This window comes from Rhinolophus ferrumequinum, chromosome X, assembly GCF_004115265.2.
Source record: "Rhinolophus ferrumequinum isolate MPI-CBG mRhiFer1 chromosome X, mRhiFer1_v1.p, whole genome shotgun sequence".
Lineage (NCBI taxonomy): Eukaryota > Metazoa > Chordata > Mammalia > Chiroptera > Rhinolophidae > Rhinolophus > Rhinolophus ferrumequinum.
In genome coordinates, this window is record NC_046284.1 from 119,115,231 (window position 1) to 119,136,220 (window position 20,990).

The following is a 20,990-nucleotide window of genomic DNA, read 5'->3' on the forward strand; positions in this document are numbered from 1 at the left end:
AACACCTTCCATTCTGCTGTTGCTTTTTGGAACTGCTTTAAACAGAGTTACCATTAAACACAAAAAGAAAAGTCCGGGGCATTAATGCCAAGAATGTAAGATTGAACTCAGTTGAGTGTACTCTGAGAAAAACATCCCGGGGAGAGCAGCATTTATTACAACTGTCACAGAAGTCAGCAGGACATCACAGGGAAAGTAAAAACCATACTGCAAGTATGTTTTCATTTTCAAACTGAAATCCTATGAATTCAGTAATTACAGTCTTCATGCCTTGAGGGAAGAAAACTAATATTTATCAAGTACCTACTATGTGCCAGATAGTTTACAGATATTTTCATGGGAAGTATGCAAATGAGGAAACATTCTCACAGGAATGCAGCACGTTTTTCACACCTGCTGCTTTTTGATTGCAAAGTCCATGATCTTTTCCTCTATGCTAGAGGTGGGTAAATTATGACCCCAGAGCCAAATCTGACTCACCTGTTTTCGTAAACACAGCTTTATTGGAACACAGCCACACCCATTTAATTACATAATGTCAATGGCTGCTTTCTTATTGCAACAGTAGCATGGAATCGTTACAACAGAGACCATATGGTCCACCAAGCTTCAAAGTTTTAGGTATTAGCAGTTCTTGTTGGAGAGTTTTATCGTATTGTCACAGTTGTGTTTCATTTATAACAAGACTTTTATTGCCCAGCTCACCACCGTGTGTTGCCATTTTTAATAGCATCTTGCTTCGTTATCTAACATTCGAACTTCACAATCTTAGCAACCTCAAGAAAAGAGGATTTATCGTGAGGTTCTTGGGAACTGTTTTTTGATCTCATAGCAGAAATACAACAAAAGCCCGTCTGGATAGTTAATCGATATGTAGACTTGGTCTCCTCTGGGTCAAATCATTTTTCACCACATCACTATGTGAGAAAGGCCGGATTACACGCAGCATCTGTCCATACCGTTAGTACAGTTACTTCTCACCAAAAGCGCTCTAGGAGAGCATTCCGCGTTTTCTTTTCCTGAGATGCCGTTCATGGGATTTAAAAAGTTTTAGTCAAAAATGTTCAATACTAAATCAACATAGTAAATATTCAAAAACATTGTTCTGTACTTCGGCTTCTCCTCCACAGACAGGGACCCTGGAAACTTGGCCATTCTTCACTCTCATCTACTTGAACTAGGTCCACAAATATCTGACTTCGGTGTGAAAGAGTTTCAGGGTGAAGATTACATATAAACATATTAGATGAATTACAGTAATGCGCTCTGCTCTTACTCAATTCTGCTTGGCTCAGTTTTATATACAAACTCAAGTATTAGAGTCCCTTTCATTGTTCCTTCTGGCAGCTCTAACTTCTGCCTCAGGGTCTGGAATGTTCATCACAGCTGCCTTTGGCAATAAAACCCGTCAGATCCTCATATTTCTCTTCGCACCTGGTCAGCAGTCCAAGGCAGGGCATAGGACTCCCTTGCATACAGGTTTTCCCTGCGCCCTCATCTTCCTGACCAAATGTCCAGCTTATCCATAGCTCAGCTGTGTTTTAGTTGCTCCAGCCCCGGGCAAGTTGGAATTAAGTCGTCCAATGTTTTTCTTTTTGAGTGAGATGGGATTGTTGTGAACATTATAGCGTATAACAATATGAAGTAACAGTGTTATTAAAATATAATAACAGAAATCCCTTTATATTTGTATGCAGACTGAAAGTTATACATTCTTATTAATAAAGTGCTTTGAATTTAACAATAACAGCAGCATCAACATAGCATCAGACAAAAAAAGAGTTTTTACCTTTCTCAAGGTCGCCTTAATTTGAATCATGGTACAGCTTTGCTTTTTGCCGTGAGGACCAATTTTAGGCAAATTTGTAAAGTACACATCATTCCAAACCCCCAGTGTTAGTAATGATTTCAAGGGCTAGCAAGGTTTAGGGTCTTAAACCAAAGGTTTGCAGTTTGACGGTACAACTTCAAGAGTGCACTAATGGTGGGCCAGTGTGGTAGGGGCCTCTCCTGGACTGCACAGGTCCAGGGGCACCATTCTCATGGAATTCATAGTGAATGGTGGCCTCTGGAATTGTGTAATGCCAGCACCCCTCTTTCGTCAACACCCTGAAATAAAATTTCCTTTCTCCAACACTTTGGGGTTATCTTCTCCTAAGCTCACTTCAGTGAATGAATAGGAAGTGATCTGTCAAGTCAGCGTATCCTTTTCACAAAAGGAACGAAAAGGTTTTATTCTGAAACTCTAGGAATGGCTACCTCATTTTAACAAAGCATTGCGAAATAAGAAAAGGAGGATTTCTAAAATGCATATTAATAAGCCCAGTTTCACTGTGAGAACTAGCCAGATATTTTTTCCCCATTGATGATTCCTTCTAAGAGTTCCATAAAATGTTTCTAAAGACCTTAGGGCCACACATGACTCAAGTCTCATGATGTTTATACTCTGCATGGAACATCTCGTTTTGCAGTTGAATACAAGTCAAATGAAAAGAGCAAGATTTTAGAAATACTTAGAAACTGTTTACAGACTGCTAAAGAACATTTCACAGACACATAGTCCGCTTTTTAGTGTGTGTATGCAATTAAATCCCTTTAATGTTTGTACATATATGACAAGAACAAAATAATAAATTGTCTGCTTCACCTCACCCCTTCTGTGAAATACTGTAATGCTATTATACCATAAAACTTAGCAGTGGGACTTTTTCCTGGGCATTGCTAACCAAGCGCTCTGGAGAAAACAGCCAAGACATTTATGTTATTAACTGATCTGGGGAATGAGTACGTGTAACTGGATTTCTAGGAAAGGCAGATACACTGTACACCAAGTGGTAACTTACACAGGACTGCAACTGAACGTTGGGATCTGAGATGAGTGTCAATGCAGCCCAGTGGCCCTCGGTGCTGAATTAGATCTCAGGGTTAGGAGGGCGACACATGAGTGTTGACCTTCTACACTCACTAAATTATCCAACTTTCTAATTTCTCTTTCATTAGGCTGTAACAGGAAGAGAAAGTTGGTCTGTCAAAAAAGAGCAGCAAAATGACCCTAGGAATAGGAGAGGGTGGGTTAGCCAGCCATTCCCTACTGAGCAAGACTGATCTTCTGTGTCTTACTTACGTAATTTCCCTTCCCATTCCACCCTTACACACACACACAAACAGCTCACATAGATTACAATCCCCAACCCTAAAAGCAAGTCATCCTGGTAGATTCTATTTTCTTTATTTCCACAAAAGATAAAAGGAGGTTCTGAAGGGTTAAGCGACTTGCCTGAGGCCGCCCCACTAACAGATGCCGGAACTGGGACTCCAACCCCACGTGCCACTGGCCCCAGAGCCAGTGCTGCTTGCACTTATTGTCTCCGTCCCTCGGTTATAGAAGAGCTGAAACAAGAAGGCAGAGTGCGTCCTTGTTTAACCTCAGCTGGGTGCTCCTAGGGTGACCCAGATTTTCCCATGCGCTGAGCATATCTGCAAGTACATGTGGAAAGGCCGTATTGATTTGGGGGTTACAAATTAATTTTCAAAGCATTTTAGCAGGTCGGCAAATCCGCAAATACAGAATCTGTGACTGATGAAGATAGACCATAATTTGTGAGGAACTAGAGCCTGTTAAAAGCAGAGTCAGGAGTGCTTGTAAACACCCTTTGCACATCTTTTAGCTGGTTCCTTTTTATCCCTCGAGAAACTTGTCAGAAAATCTTTGTCTGACCACCAATAAAAGGACCCTACTCTTAGGCATGTTCATTAAGAGGGTACATTACCCTCTTTCATTTCCTTGATCACTTGTCATGATCTGACATTTTTATTTATGCCTTGAGTTGTTCAGCCTGTTCCTCTAGGCTTATATGTAAACTCTGTGATCATGAGAACTTGGTCTCTCTCGGAGCCCACTGTATGTCAGTACTTGGGATGCTGTCTGATACACTGTGGGAACCTAGTTGCTCTTTATTCCAATGAACAGATGAGTGGATAGATGAATGAATCGATGGTTGTATCAGCTCTTTCAAAGTGAAGGCTGCAAGTGTTTTTTAAGAGTAGCCGTGACATGGGCTCTGGCACTTGCAGCCTCAATAAGGTGTTAGGGCCTTAAAAAGATGACAATGACTCCCGAAAGAAGAAATAAATTCCAAAAGAATTGAGATGGGATATAACTTTACAAGAATTCACTTAGAGTATTTTGCAAAGAGATGAAGTTAGTATTGAGGACTAGAAGCCAATGGTGAGGAGAAAATGAGGCATTTCCAGATGAGAAAGGAAGCTGTACCACCAGATATAGGGAAGAAGCGTGCTCCATGCATGGGTGAAGCCAAAGCAGAGATGAGGGGAACATGGCTGAGTTTCTCCTCATGAGGGGCTGAAGAGATATTTACTCAGGAATATAATTGAAATGAGAAAACACAGTAGCAGCGATGAGCCTGGAATGGGAAAAGGGCTCAATTTCAAGCTATATTTTGTCCTGTTATGTCAAGGGCCCTGAAGGATAAGTGCCCCATTTCCACTGTCATCCAGAGATGGCATACAGAGTCACCTAGCACTGGCCATCATTCCAAATTATCTCCATCCCACTCTTGCTTTTAGGTTAGGGACCAAGAAGGAGACTGTAGACACAAAGGTGGGAGGAAGGGTAGGTCTGTCAGTGTAGGTTTAGGGGTTGTTTCTTGCAGCCTTAGATTGGCCCTACTCAAAGCACGTTCCCTCAGCCTTAGTGATTTCAGAATCAAAACACGTGAATCAGAAATGAAAGCTAAAATCATAACCAGGGGCTGCCAGCTTCCAAACTAAACCTGGCATCTAGAAACACCTGAACACACTGCAAGTAACCCATAAACCCTGCCATGTTTGAATTAATAGCCCATATAAGAAATTAAGCCCAATCAAATCATTAACTTTTTTTAAAGTGACATATAAAACAGAAAAACTGTGGAAAACTCCTTTGTAGTAGAAGAATTTTAGAAATATAGGGTAGCATTCAACTTATTTTATTGTACCTTTTGGAATATAAGAATGCTAGAGTTACAAAAATTTGGAAGCTTCATCAAAGTAGAAAAAGAGATTCAACTTTCCTGATTTCAAAGGAGAGTCAACTCTATATTCTTTGAAAGATCTAAGGAAAATAGTTGGCCTAAAATTAACAGATCATGTTTCCAAATTTCTGGGAATTTATAATTTGGGGCGATGTTGATTGTGGTATGAACGTTCTCAAAACATATTTGGCTCAACAAAGTAGATCTCAGTCCACTTTTTTTTTGTACAACAAATCTATCCATTGTAAATATTGAATAGTCAGAATTTGGATTAAATTGAACTCTTATTACCATAGCAACTGGGACACTTTTCCAACCATAGAAGAACCCAAATCCCAGTGATTTTGAGAGAGAAATGGATCCCAAACTAAATCAGTCTATTAACGAAACTACTTCTCAATGCAGACAGTACTACCTCAGATTTGTCCATGGCTTCATAATGTTAGCTATTTCCTCACATATTATTTCATATATTTACCACAATAATCTACATGGCTGAAAGAGCAGTTGTTATTCACCTCATTTTACAAAATAGAAAACATAGAAATGTGAATATTCCTTGACTTCCCTAATACCGTTGTATGAGTAGAGCAACTACTCCACATTTCATGACACCTACTCTAGGATTACTAGTGGGGTCTCATCAGGTTTAGTCAGAAGCAGAATAGCTGTAAGCACAGAATATGTTAGCAATGTCAAAACCTGAGGACCTCACAATGTGGTCAGTTGTTTTTTGACAGAGGTGCTAAGACACTTCAATGGAGGAAAGAATAGTCTTTTCAATAAATGGTGCTTAGACAACTGGATATCCAAAGTAAAAGAATAAAGTTGGACTCGTACTTCACATCACACTGAAACGTAACTCAGAATGGCTCATAGACCTAACTGGAAGAGAGAGAACTTCTAGAGGAAAACAGGTATAGCTCTTCATGACCTTGGATGAGGTTTCTTAGCTATGACACCAAAACCATGACTGACAATAGAAAAATAGAGAAATTGGACATTACCAAGATAAAAGCTTTTGTGTTTCAAAAGGCACCAACAAGAAAATGAAAAGACAACCCACAGAATGGAAGAAAATATGTGCAAATCACACATCTGATAATAATAGACTTGATGAATATATAAAGAAGTCATACAATTCAATAATTAGAAGACAAATGACCCAATTACAAAATAAACAAAGGATCTGGATAGTCATATCTCCCAATTAGATGTACAAATGGTCATTAAGTACATGAAAAGGTGCTCAATGTCTCTAACCATCAGGGAAATGCAAATCAAGACCACAATGAGATAACACTTCATATCCATTAGGACAAATTTTTTAAAAAAGACAATTTCAAGCGTTGATAGGGATGTGGAGAAATTGGAAGCTTAATATACTTACTGGAATATAAAACGATGCAGCCACTTTGGAAAACAGTTTGGAAGCTCCTCAAAAAGTTAAGCATAGAATTGACATGTGACCCAATAATTCCACTCCTAGACTCAAGAAGAATGAATACATATGTGCACACAAAAGTTTATACATGAATGTTCATAACAATAGTATTTATAGTAACCAGAAAATAGAAATAACTCAAAGGTCCATCTACTAAAGAATGGATAAACACAATGTGGTATATCTCTAAAATGGAATGTTATTTGGCATAAAAAGGAATGAAGTACTGACACAGGCAACAACATGGGGGAATCTTGAAAACATTATGCTCAGTGAATAAGCCAAACAAAAAAGACCACATATTGTTTGATTCCATTAACATGAAATGTCCAGAACAGGCAAATCCATAAAGAGACAGAACGTAGGTTAGTGGTTCCCTAAGGCTGCAGGCGGGGGGCGGTTGGGGGGGAGTGAGAATGTGGAGTTACTGCAGATGGGTATGGGGTTTCTTTTGGGAATGTTGAATATATTCTAAAATTAGATCGTGATGATGATTGTACAACTCTGAATACACTAAAAAACCACAAAACTATATACTTTATAAATATCTGAATTTTACGATATGTGAAACATACACATATCCAATAAGGCTGTCAGAAAAGGCAGCACCTCCCCCTCCAAAAAAAAATCCATAGGATATAATTTTGTGTCTACACAGTCCTAGAAAACTAATAAATCTAGTACCTGCCTGCCTATCGAGTGCTTGCAGTATATCATGATAGCTACTTGCTTCATTACATTTTACCTTTTCTCTTCTTGGAAGGTCATTTTACTATCCATTCATTCAAGAAATAGTTTTTGAATGCCTATTTTGTGCCAGATAGGGCACTGGGCGCTTGGGACAGGTGCCTCATTTAATACAGCAGCCAAAGGTCCTTGCCCTTATGGAGCTTGCATTCCTATTAGATTTATCTTGCTTATATGCTCAAGTACAACTTAGTTCTTAGGACTCATGCTAGGAGGTACTTTCCAAGTGCAGGGTGCTCTTTTCCAGAAATTTCACTTTCTCCATCATCATGTGCCCATGATTTCAATATGATCCCATCCTTTTCGTAGCTCGGTTGTAGTCAGTTATTAAATTCAGTTTGAGGTCAAAAGGAAAGATAAGAAATTTCTTGAGAGTAATGGAGTTTCAGGTAAATGTTTCCAGAGATAGCAAAATTTATTTGGGAAGCCTCAAGGGGAACTAGAAATGATGACATAAAAGTAATAATAGTAAGGGAAATTGAGCCCAGTGATTAACTTCCTTGAAATATTAGCTGAGTTCCACATTCTGTACTTGTCCATCAGTGCATTTGTAATGTTTTCTTTTGTTCATGAAACATTTGGCAAATACGTCTGTGTGCTTATCTGACATAGGACATGACCTCGTGGTTTGCTGCAAATGGCCAGTGACCATCACCTTCTCAATAAGATGTCTTGAGTAGTCTCTCAGCTGTGTCTTATGATCAGGAATAAAAGTCAAGGAATTCTAGCCTCTGGCAACAGGACATGATTTCTCTGAAAATCCACCAATAGATTTTTATCCTGAACTCCTGACCCTACTTCCAGTTTATCTCATTCAAAGAGAATGAAATTAAGTCCAGTTAAATAAAGTATCCCGAATCAAAAGTGCTTAACGCCTGGGCCATGTCTCCTCCCTGAGATATGCTGGAGTAATCAATGCTACTGTCGTTCCTTGTGATGCTGCAGCTCCTCCTGGGCTGTGTTAAAATCATAAAACTCTTGCAGGCGATCTCCATTTCCCACAGCTGTGATTTCTGGGTCTCTGTTTGTGAATAAGCATTTCGGAATTGTCATGAGGTGGAGGAAATGGTATGCTCGGAGTATTTCCCAAGCCCGGTTGCCAAGAATGAGCTAATTCCCTCCCTCCCTTGCATACAATGAGTCTTAAAAACTTCAAATATAAGCCGTTCTATCATAATCTACCTTTCTAGGAGAATGGTGTGCTTTCATTGTAAAACCTTGGTCTTTCAGAAGCATACCAGAAGTAAAATTTTAAATTATGTCCTACGATTAATAAAATATTTAACTATCCTTTTCATTTTTGATTTTTATACTGATTAAATACAAAGTTGATGTCTATATATAAAACAAAAGGTAAATAAATGTGATATAACCTTGCTACCTTGCTCTTGTAAAATTTGTCCAAAAGACATGGATAGTAATCTGTCCTCTATAAATGAATGTTTGGTTTTTTTTAAAACTTACTTTTTATGTTTAATAGGCCAAAATTGCACTTTCTTTCAAAATATAAATGCAGGAATTGCAAATCTATTTCAAATGTCAATTTCCAACTAACTGGTACTAGCTCTGTGCGTGTTGTGTTAAGGATTCCGAAGCTTAGGCTGGCTCAGCAGAAAGACCGCTATCATTGGATAATAATGTGTTCCAGGAATGCAAGACAGGGAGTACACATGTAAGTTCTATATTTTCCATCCCTGCAGAATTGGAAGAAGAGTTAACATCTAAAATGTTACCAGAAACATACTAGTCTACATTAAAAACAGCATTAAACTGAAAACAAAGGCCAAATGAATGCTTACCATTTTATCTATCCTGTAGGTCAATGCATCACGTCAAGAAGCCAAATTGATGGAGGAGTGTGATCTTCTCATTGAGATCATTCAGCAAAGACGGCAAATTATTGGAACCAAAATCAAAGAAGGGAAGGTACGATTCCCAGGGCAGAAGATGTCATATTCTGTACCTGGAGAAAATATCCTACTTCCGTGCACTTCAATAGCTTAGGAAATATCGAGTACCCCCATTTTCTATATTTTCTATAATCTCCTATTAAGTTTTACAAATGTAGTTCAAAGCCCCTTGGTTGGCCATTTTTTCCTCCACCCTTTTCTATGTATTGTCGTGGTCTCCTATGCACACCTGTAACGCAAGGGCTGCTCCATTACCCAACTCCAGGAGGCAGCATGGAGCTTTGGTCTATCATAGCCATGTGAATTTCCATGTCTCTTCTCTATGAGAAGGTGGGTTCCATAGAGGAAGAGTTCATTGCACATTTATTGCTATACCCTAGCAATGAATACAGTATTATTTGTTTTTCTTTACATTAAAGTTTATTGGGGCGACAATTGTCAGTAAAGTTACCTAGATTTCAGGTGTACAATTCTGTATTACATCATCTATAAATCCCATTGTGTGTTCACCACCCAGAGTCAGTTCTCCTTCCATCACCGTATATTTGATCCCCTTTACCCTCATCTATCACCCCTCTCCCCGCTTACCCTCTGGGAACCCGTAAACTATTGTCTATGTCTATGAGTTTTTGTTCTTTCAGTTGTTTGTCTTCTTTTGTTGTTTTCAGTTTATATACCACATATCAGTGAAATCATATGGTTCTCGACTTTTTCTGCCTGACTTTTTTCGCTTAGCATTATAATCTCAAGAGCCATCCATGTTGTCACAAATAGTCCTATTTCATCTTTTCTTACCGCCAAATAGTATTCCATTGTGTATATATACCACAACTTCTTTATCCATCTGTCGAAGGATATTTTGGTTGTTTCCATGTCTTGGCCACCATAAATAAAGCTTCAGTGAACATTGAAGCACATAATATCTTTACAGATAAATGTTTTCAGATTTTTTGGGTAGATACCCAGGAGGGGGATTGCTGGGTCATATGGTAATTCTATTTGTAATTTTTTGAAAACACAGTATTAAATATTTAAATGAATCAGACTTTATATATAGAAATTATGAAGTGATTTCCCATGCCCATGAGGGAATTTAGACATGTATAATTTCATGGTGGCAGAACTCCTAGTTTCATTCCATCATATACCCCTTTGTGGATATATTAATAGTACTTCTTTTCTAATGTTTGTACATTTAAATTTCCTATGGTTTTACAGTAAACTATTCAAAAAGCAATTCACACATTTGTATTATATATTCTTTATGGCCACTTTCTTATTCAAAATTCATTCAGAAACTTTTGATCACTTTAGAATCCACCACTTTGTTCTATTTTTAAATTAGTCCCATTTATTTTGAAATATTTATGATCCATTTTATTTTACCTATTTCTCTGCCACCCTCAAAGCATGATTTTGTAAATACATTCGTTCAAGGTGCAACAAATTCATGAATTTCTTTTCTTACCAATCATAACTGCACTTTAATAATATGTATAATTAAATCAAATTATCAAATATTAAGTAGTACAGAGATTACAATAGCTAATATATGTGCTCTTCTGTTTTCTATAAAATTTTAAAGGTATTTCTAATGTACAATGTTTAAATTACTTTGTCTATGTAGATTGAAAAGTATACATGTACATTGTGATAGTAATTTAAAAAGTTCAAATCAAATCAAATAGTTGTTGAAGCTGTTACAGCAAATTAACAAAGTAATATGAATGATTCCCTGGCCAAGGACTGACTCCGAGAAGCTCCATTTCCCCACATACAAATTGTACAACTTAGAAGAGCACTGAGTGTCAGCCTAGAGTCCTTCCAGGATATAATTCCTCTTCCATCATCGTGCATCACATGTGTACATTTCTTAATACCTGGCATCTTCCAGGTTCTCGGACACATGACTGCCTGAAATTCACCTGCAATTCATTATTCATATGCATATGGAAGGTAATTTGTTGCTTTTACAAGGTCATGTGCAGCTATCAGCTTTCAATACTCATATTAGTTTCTTATTACTGCTGTAACAGATTACCACAAACTTGGTGGCTTGAAACAACACAGATATATTATCTGACCTTCTAGAGGTCAGAAGTCCAAAATTAGTCTCACTGGGCTAAAGCCAAGATTTTGGCAGTACTGTTTCTTTCTGGAGGCTTTAGGACAGTATCTACATGTCTTGCGTCTTCCGGCTTTTAGGCGCCATCCACATTCCTTGGCTCATGTTTTCTTCCTCACATCACTCTGACCTTTGTATCCAACCTTAAATCTCTTTCTCTGACAGACTCTCCTGGTTGTCTTATAAGGACCCTTATAAGTACATTGGGATCGCCCAGATAATCCAGGATAATGTTTCCTTCTCAAGATCCTTAACTTAATAACATCTGTAAAGCCCCTTTTGTCATGTAAGGTAATATATATATAACATATACATATATATATATATATATATATATATGTTATATATATATGTATATGTTATATATATTTGGTGTTTTGGTTCTTCTTGTTTGTTTTTTATTAAATGTATTAACATTGGTTAATAACATACAACTTTCAGGTGTACAACTTTATAATACAACATCTGTCTACTTTATTGTGTGCTCACCACCCAAAGCCCAGTCAGTCTCCTTCCATCACCTTATATTTGACCCCTTTTACCCTCTTCATCCTTCCCTCCACCCCCTTTCCCTCTGGTAACCACCATTCTGTTGTTTGTGTCTATGAGGTTTTTGTTTGTTTGTTTTGTTTTTTTCATTTGTTCCTTTTTTTTTATTAGTTTCAGGTGCACAAGACAAAGTAATACTTAGACGTTTATCATTTGTATCCCTCACACTGTGTCAACCCCCCTCCCCCCATCCACTATCCCTCTGACATCGCACAGCCATTACATTTCCACTGTCTCTATTCCTAATGCTGTACTCCGCTTCTTGTAAGTGTATACATACGTATATATACATATATATAAAATTATAGTTGACATTCATTATTGTTCAGCTTCAAGTGTACAGTGCAGTGATCAGGCATCTACATCTTCCCTGAGATGGTCTCCGAAATGGGACACATGTCCATCGGACACCCTACAAAATCTTTACGACATTATTGATTACGTTCCCCAAAATAATTTTCAAAACCCCAAAGACATCTTGTGGTTACTGATTGTGTTTTCTAATCCCCTCACCTTCCCCCTCACCCCCACCCCCCGCCCATCCTGCCACCCTCAGTTTTTCCTCATTGTCTCCAAAACTGTTTCTGATTAGTTCATTCACTTATTCTTTTCTTTAGATTCCACATATAAGTGAGATCATATGGTATTTGTCTTTCTCTGTCTGACTTATTTCACTTAACGTAATGTTCTCTAGGTCCATCCATGTTGTTGCAAATGGTAAGATTTCTTTCTTCTTTATGGCTGCGTAATACTCCATTGTATGAATGTATCATAGTTTCTTAATCCAGTTGTCTACCGATGGGCATTTCGGTTGTTTCCATGTCTTGGCTAGTGTGTATATCATTTGTTCCTTTTTGTTTTATATCCCACACATGAATGAAATCATATGGTTCTTGTCCTTTACTGTCTGCCTTATTTCACTTAGCATAACACTTTCAAGATCCATCCATGTTGTTGCAAGTAGCAATACTTCAGCTTTTCATGGCTGAGTAATATTCCTTTTTATATATGTACCACATCTTCTTTATCCAGTCATCTGTCAAGGAACACTTAAGTTGTTTCCATGTCTTGGCCACTGTGAATAATGCTGCAATGAACATAGGGGTACATATATCTTTATAAATAAGTGTTTTCAAATTTGTGGGGAAGATATCCTGTTTCCCCAAAAGTAAGACCTCTGGACAATCAGCTCTAATGCATCTTTTGGAGCAAAAATTAATATAAGATCCGGTATTATATTATATTGTATTATATTATTTTTATTATTTATATTATGTTATATTAGATTCAATTCGATTCAATTCGGTTAGATAAGACCTGGTCTTATATTATAGTAAAATAAGACCAGGTCTTATCTAACCCGGTCTTATCTAACCGGGTCTTATCTAACTATATTATAGTAAAATAAGACCGGGTCTTCTATTAATTTTTGCTCCAAAAGACTTATTAGAGTTGATTGTCCAGCTAGGTCTTATTATCAATTTACAAGCCCACCAGCAGTGTATGAGGGTTCCTTTTTCTCCACAACCTCTCCAACACTTGATAATAGCCATTCTAACAGGTGTGAGGTGACAGCTCATTGTGGTTTTGATTAGCATTTCCCTCATAGCTAGTGAAGTTGAGCATCTTTTCATTGGGTCTGTTGACCATCTGTACGTTTTCCTTGGAAAAGTGTCTATTCAGGTCCTCTGCCCATTTTTCAGTCAGATCGATGTTTGTTGAGTTGTATGACTGCTGTATATATTTTGGATAGTAGCCCCTTATCGTATGTGTCATTTGCAAATATCTTCCCCCATTCACTTGGTTGTCTTTTTGTTTTGTTAATGGTTCTTTTGATTTGCAGAAACCTTTTATTTTGATGTAGTTCCATTCAACCCTGAATTCAAGAGGGTGTTTTCCTCTGGAGAGGGACATGAATGAAATTAGGGAGGGGGACACACAAGGTCTTCAGTGCTATCAATAACATCTTATTTCATTTTGAAAACTCTGACGCTAGTATGGTAAAAATATTGAGATTTGGTAAAGCTGGTACTATGTATAGGTACAATATTACTTTTAATATTGCCTGTTTGAAATGTATCACTTTTTGAAAGGTGCACATTTGCTCAGGGACATTCTCCCCGAAGGCAATATTGGAAAGCGAACGTTACTTGGAAAAATTGAGGGCCCACTTCAGCTTTTTCTTGAGTTACTACTTTGGCACATAACCTAGGAGTAGTTGATCCCAGACCCCAGAATTCACCGTGGCTGAGTCCCTGGGCAGGACATGTAGTGGCAGAGATGCATTTTGAAACAAAGAAGAGCATGGGTGCCCACACCCTGAATCTGAGATGCTGGGCAGGGAGGGCAAATATGGGCTTGGTGCCTAATGGGGATGGCCAGGGTGGTGACTGGACAGTCTGAGGACACTGAATTCAGAGAAGTGACAGTGGGGCCCTCGGACCAGCACTTGGAAGTAGGGAGCTGGAGGAAGGACTGGTGTACTCGTGGCGACCACAAAGGTGAATTTCATCCACTTCACAAAATTTCATCTACTTTGTCTCCTTCCATCTCTGGTGCCAATCACAAGGCCATTAGACCCAGTGGGAACAAGGTCACCTCAAATCCTCTCACTGGGGAGGTTGCCTTGCAGGCGATGCTATTACACATGAGTACATACTGGTCATTCCTGCTCTCAGAACATTGTGCAGCCTTTGAAATAAATAGCTCAACAGCCTTTATACTTAGATGAACTGCAGAGTCTCCCTGGGAAAGAATTGTCTTATTTCTTCAGTAGTAGGGGATACATTTCATGTCAACACAAGGGAAGCTGATGGCAAACTCCAGATTAAACAAATTATGCATTTTCTGTTCAGACAGATCTAGGGTAGAAGGGCCGCAGCTAATGAGAAAAAGCGTCCTTCTCTTCACTGCTTTTATATACTCTAAATCTCCAAAATATACGATAGTTAACTTGGACTAAACGTGCAGGCTTTTCTATAACCTTATAGAAATGCTGAGTTTAGGCCTCATTGTCCATTCAGATACTTCCGTTAATTGAGGATCAATTGTTTGGACACAGCAATTTTGAAGTGAGAATCCCACATCTATATCCAAGCATTTAAAATGCATTTAAAGAAAAATAAAGGGCTACTTTGAAAAACATGTGTCAACAGCAAATAACAACGATATAAATAGGCCTATGTCCCCACTAAAAGGAGATTTCAACAGACAGAATATTTTCATGACGAGTATGGAGTGAATTCCAAAAATTACAATGTGGCAATCACATTCCCCAAAGGACAAAAGAATAGTGCCGACTCGGAAAACGGTCCCATGCAGCAGTAGCACATATATGTGAGTATAGAGACTCTTCTTATGTTTCGGTATCTACTTATTTGTTTTTTAAAAATCATATTTTGTTCATCTCATCAGATTTTAAAAATAATACATTGAAAAGTGTTTTCTAATGAAGAAATTCGTATTTTGCTGAATGCTCAGTGTCTGATTCGGAAGTGTTGTACCACGTAGGTTGGTGTTTCACAGAGTTTGGTTCAAATCAGGGCCATCTGATCAGAATCTTTTAAGTCAGGAAACTCCTGTGAAGGGCTGGGCCAGATAAGAAATATTTTAGGCTTTACCATATGGTCTCTGTTGCAACAGCTCACTTCTGCCCAAGGTTGTAGTGTGAAAACAGCCATAGATGATTCATAAACGAATGAATGTGGATAATGTGCCAATAAAACTTTATTTACACAAACAGGTTGTGTGCTGGATATGGCCCACAGGCCATAGTTTGTGAACACCTAACTTACAGCAGTGTTTTTCATTTTCTTTTTTTATTGAAACCTACAGTAAAAAATACATATAACATCAAATTCAGCACAGATACACACACACATACACACACACACACACACACACACACGAAAGAAGTCTTACAAAACATAACTTGCCCTTTGTACCAGGAATGCACTCTACTAATCTCTTTTCTCCTCTCCTGTTTTGTTCTATAAATGTTAGTCCTGAAGCATACTAATGATTCATCACCTACAGATCAAAAACCATTCATTGCTTGTTAAAACGCTGATCCCCGCTGCTCTACCAGTTACAGCTCCTTACCTAAGATATTGCAGAGTGACTCCAAACAACCAGTTTCTCTTTTAAAAAGATCCCCAGCTGATTCTTGTGCACACCAGGTTTAAAAGCTCCTCTGGTGTAGCGAGTGGAATTGTACACTGAACTAAAATTAAATCTATGCCAACAATTATTTTCTGTAAAACATTCCCACATTTTCAAAGGAGGCTCTCAGGCTCTCATTTTGGCTTGCTTCAATTTATGTGTGATTTAGGGCTTTTGTTTTTCTTTTCCTCTTATGTCATTTTTAATTTCCAGTATCGTGATAGAAGAAAAGAAAGAAGAAAATGGAGTTCAAGCATTGTGACATTTGTAATCGGTGCGGTCACTAGTGGGCATACTGAAAGGATAAGTGATTGACATGAAGTTATTCTAAGGGAATATTTTGACCATATTTTTCTTTTGTTAGAATTGTATTAAACATCTTCAATTCTGCCATGTAATTTGAAGCATTCTTTATGCGGTGTGATTCATATTCCATTCACTTTGTTTGTTCTAGGGATTCTAAGTTATTTTCCCTTCCTCTGACAAATTCTTATGGATGTGTTTGAATATCTTGAATTGGACTCTACCTTTCTTAGCTTTACCTCTGAATGTAATGATGTTAGATGCTAAATTCTATTTGGTGTAAAATAGGTGTTATTTTATTCAACTAATGAACACAGTTACTCTGCTGCTGACGGTCACTGGAATTACAATGAGTTAAGTCTTTTAACAGGCTTAAGATCACATACTGCTTGCCCCAAAGTTTGACACTTCCTTCTCTAACTTTCCTTTCAAGAATTTTTCTCACTCTTGGCTGAAATCTTGTGGCTGCTGCCTGTCGATTCAGCATTCATTTCCTTTGTTTGCTATAGTACGACATAGCTGGAATTGGATGTTCCTTAGAGGCCTCAAGCTCTGACATCTCCTTCCTTCCTTTTCTTCGATTAGAGTTGCATGGGGATGATAATGATGACTTGGAGAAAGAAGGAATTTCTTGGAGTTAGCAGGAATTCTGGAGGGAGCCTGAGCCAGCCTTGTCTGTAAGACAGATTAACTGGCCTCCTCCCTACCCTTTCACCCAGGGCTGTTTTCCATTCCAGAATGATCAGAAAGCTGGCCAAGACCTGTCCCAGGCTGTGTGGATGGGGGCACTAGGCGTACGGCAATTCCAATTAGCAGTCTAATTTTATCTTGGCTTCTGGCCAGAGGGCTTCATCTCACAGCACATTTCAAACACCAGAGCAAACGGTCAAGTGGGTTGCCATGGACTTATCTTGGCCTGCCCTAGAGGTTATGGTCGATTACATTTGAGGGTCGTTTGCGAACAAGACAGAATCAGGAATTGGAATGGAGGTTGGAACCAAACATGTGTTTGTATCCCGACTGGGAAATGCTTATCAAAATAGTTCTTAGTTATCAAGTAAGCACAAAGTGCCTGGAAATGACGTTCCCAGTGAGGGGAAATGGCCCAGCTGTGCTTTTTTTGGCTTTCTCTCATCTGCTCAACAGGAAAAATATTAATCAATGGAAAAAATGCTCCCTGTCTGTTAATTTCACACGTGAGTTTTAGATAGTGTGGGAAATAGTAATACCTAATGTTTTTATATCACAATTTTATTACACGGATTGCAAAGAACTCTTTAGAAAATGGGCTTTACTTAAGCCACACATTTGTGCCTGTAGAGATGTTTTATTTTCTTGATGGCACGGTTGAAAACCTGAGATAAAGTTCCAGGGTTCCCTACAGACTTACAGTAATTGTGTGTAATAGCCAAGGGAAGAGGTCTGATGACCCTCTGTAACTTACCACTAGGCAACACCTTTTTCCCCCATTAGCAGGGAAGCAATTCGCAATTTAGTGTTTCCTCATAAAACAAATTAGCAACACTCCTCCAAGGAGATAAAGAACACCTAAGACAAGAGTCCCATAACTGGGATTTCCATATTTCGATATCTCTCTATGCCTACTTTTTGAACTTTTATTGAAGGATGACTTACGTGCAACAAAATGCACACATCAGAAGGGTCCAGCCTGATGCATTTTCACTAAGCGAGCCCACCCGTATAACCATCTCCATGCTTTTGTTCAAGGTGATGAGACTTCGCAAGCTGGCTCAGCAGATTGCAAACTGCAAACAATGCATTGAGCGGTCGGCATCACTCATCTCCCAAGCAGAACACTCTCTGAAGGAGAATGACCATGCGCGGTTCCTACAGACTGCTAAGAATATCACCGAGAGGTGAGTGCAGGGGCTGCTGGGAAGTTCTCAGCTGCTGGGCTCCTGTGTCTGGGGTGTGATTGGTTGGCTTTGCCCTTGCCTTGCTTTTGTTTTCATTTTCAAGGCTGACTACCAGAGAGAATAGACGCTTTGACTTGCTTTGTTCCAGCTGAAGATGCTTCCCTTTGACATGTCAGAGCCTTTTCAGTAGCAGCCTGGAGTTCAAGGCCTTTGAAACAAGAGTCCTCCAGTTAGGAAGAATAAAATCAGCCTACTTTTAGGGGGGAAAAGCTTATGATGACACAAAAACAGCATGTATTGTGACTCTCAGACCTGATCTTATCATACACTTGATAGCAAAGAATCAAAAAGAAGGCACAAACATAAAAGGAAATCTTTTCTTCTATCTCAGGCTCATCTACTAAAGAAAAATGGTCCAGGTGTTGTTCTCTTTCAGACCTGTTTTTATTTAGTTGAGAAGCTTCACCTTTCCTAGAAAGGTCAAGGCCAACTAACGTGGAAGAGAAAGGACCAAATTGTCAATCTCATACGTCCTTCTTTTAAAATACCCTTTATTCCAGGATAGGAAACAGAAAAATTACGTTATTTGAATGGTCAGCTCAGCAGTAAAACTGGCGGGCTGAGTGTTCGTTTAGTACCCATACTTGATTGGCATACAAATTACTGGTCTTCACTGATACAAACACCTATAGCAATTCAAGTGGAGCCAAAGATAAGCACCTAACACCACCTAAGTGACATCTCCAGTCAATGCCAATGGCCTTGACTTTTTATTCTTCAGAGTCAGCTGCTCCTTATCCAAAGCAATAATAGAAGCCTATCACTAGAAGGCCCCAGACAGCTCATTCATGCTGGTCTTTCTCCTAGAAACTTTTTCTGGAAAGGACCAAAGAGTAAATATTTTCAACTTTGCCAATTGTAAGGTCTTGGTCACAACTACTCAACTCTGCCATTATAGCTCTACAACAGCCTATACAGATAATACAGAAACACATGAACATGGCTGTGTTCCAGAAAAACCATTTGCAAAAACAGGCTGCAGGCCAGATTTGGCCCGCGGGCCATACTTTGCCAACCCCTGGCCTAAGGAAAAAAAGTACCATGTTAGGACTTGAATTTTGTCAAGGAAGGGAAAGAAAACTAACATTTATTAAGTGCTTGCTTGTATTGGACACTGCTAATTCTCAAAATATCACATAGAGGTAGGCATTGATATTTTCATTTTCACTGTTCTTTGAATGAGAGTAGTACAGGTAACCCCCTTATAACACGGTTGTTAGGTTCCTTAAAAATGCCGTGTTATGCGAATCCGTGTTATACGAAACAAAGAAGTAGTACATAAAAGGGGGTTAGGCTCCAAAAATTTTTTAAATGTACTATTATATTTTTATAATCAAGAGAAATATCTTTATCAAAGCAATTTTCACCAAAGTATAACATTATTACGTACTAAATAATGTTTTCTTCGTCGTCACTACTAAACACCATTAACCATTAAAAGAGGGTGTTTTCTTTTTGACAAGGTATCTTCATCCTCTAAACTTAATACTCCACGAACAAAATGGACTTAAAATTCTAATACATTTTAAAATTCTGCAGTCAAATCTGATACTACATCCATGCTCGAATGAAAAATGTCAAATGAGATATTTTTTGCTCTTAAAAGCTCTTATTACGCTCTGTGTTGTTCGGGGATTTCTCTAATTCTCCAACCATGTTAGAGTGAAGCCGTGTTCTAGGATGCCGTGTTGTACAAGGATTTCCCCAATTCTCGAACCATGTTAGAGCGAAACTGTTATAGAAGTGCCATGTTATATGGGGGTTACCTGTATACAGTATTTTTACAACTCTGGTCTAGTATCCAACCAGCTTCATTGTGTTATTTCTTATATTTGAAAAAAATTTCCTTCTGCGACTGGTTAGGTACTTATCTCTTCCAAAGCACATAGATAAGAGCTGGTTACCATCCCTTTTATATCCTTAAAACGATTTCCCACTGCTCTAAGAGAAGTCATTTTCTTTCCTTATGACTCTTAGTTTGCAAGTATTTCATTTTCTTCGCTGCTCTCAGCTAGACTGTATCCTATTGCTTTATATTCATCTGAAAGTTAAAAACTACAGACAACACTAATACCCCAGTATACCCAGGACATTCTACTAGACAACATTTACACTTACATCATGTTTTCCAACTGGGATCCAAGAGTACTTTCCTCCAGCTGCCTTTTTCATCAATCCCTAAAAATTCGATCAAGCATAACATGAAAAAATTCTCACCTAGCAAGGGGAGAGAATGTGGCCCCGTAACAGTTAAGATAGAACATTCTGAAAGAAGACCTACAGCTGAAGTATAGCACAAGCACATGAATGCCCACATGTGCTCTCCCTCAGATACAGCAGATCATATCTGGTCCCATCCACCCCTGCCTATAACAAGCCCATGTCATCAAGAATGGAAACATGACCGATTTGTCTTTCTAAAAATGAATTGTATAACATACTATGTTCTCAAGCCTCACCAAATTATAGTTCTCGGTGTGATGGTGTGCACATTTTTATAAAATTACATTAAATAAGCAAAACTAGTCACCAAATCCAGGCATAAGAAAGTTGGCCTACTGCTTATGAGAAGTCTAAATTGCGATCAAGTGTGAATACATAATGCCTATAAAAATTTGCTAGACGTCCCTCTGTTTCTGCATCCCCTCTCTCTCTGTCTCTATTTGTCAGTCCTCTTGGTTGATTCCTGAGCGTTTCTCTTTTTCCAGCAACTGGAATGCAGAAAATAGCACTGAGCTTGCACTAGGAATTGGGAAACCTGGATCCAAATCCCAGTGCTGC

At 38.5% G+C, this 20,990-nt stretch overlaps 1 protein-coding gene across 7 annotated transcripts in view; it reads left to right on the forward strand.

The window, feature by feature from the left end:
* Window positions 1-20,990, forward strand: part of MID1 (midline 1) — a 324,586-nt gene that overhangs the window by 275,520 nt on the left and 28,076 nt on the right. For all 7 annotated transcript variants that reach the window (XM_033115987.1, XM_033116002.1, XM_033115995.1 and 4 more), the window contains exons 4-5: window positions 9,043-9,150; window positions 18,001-18,149. In XM_033115987.1, the coding sequence (XP_032971878.1) occupies window positions 9,043-9,150; window positions 18,001-18,149 (257 nt within the window). The remainder of the gene's footprint in view (window positions 1-9,042; window positions 9,151-18,000; window positions 18,150-20,990) is intronic.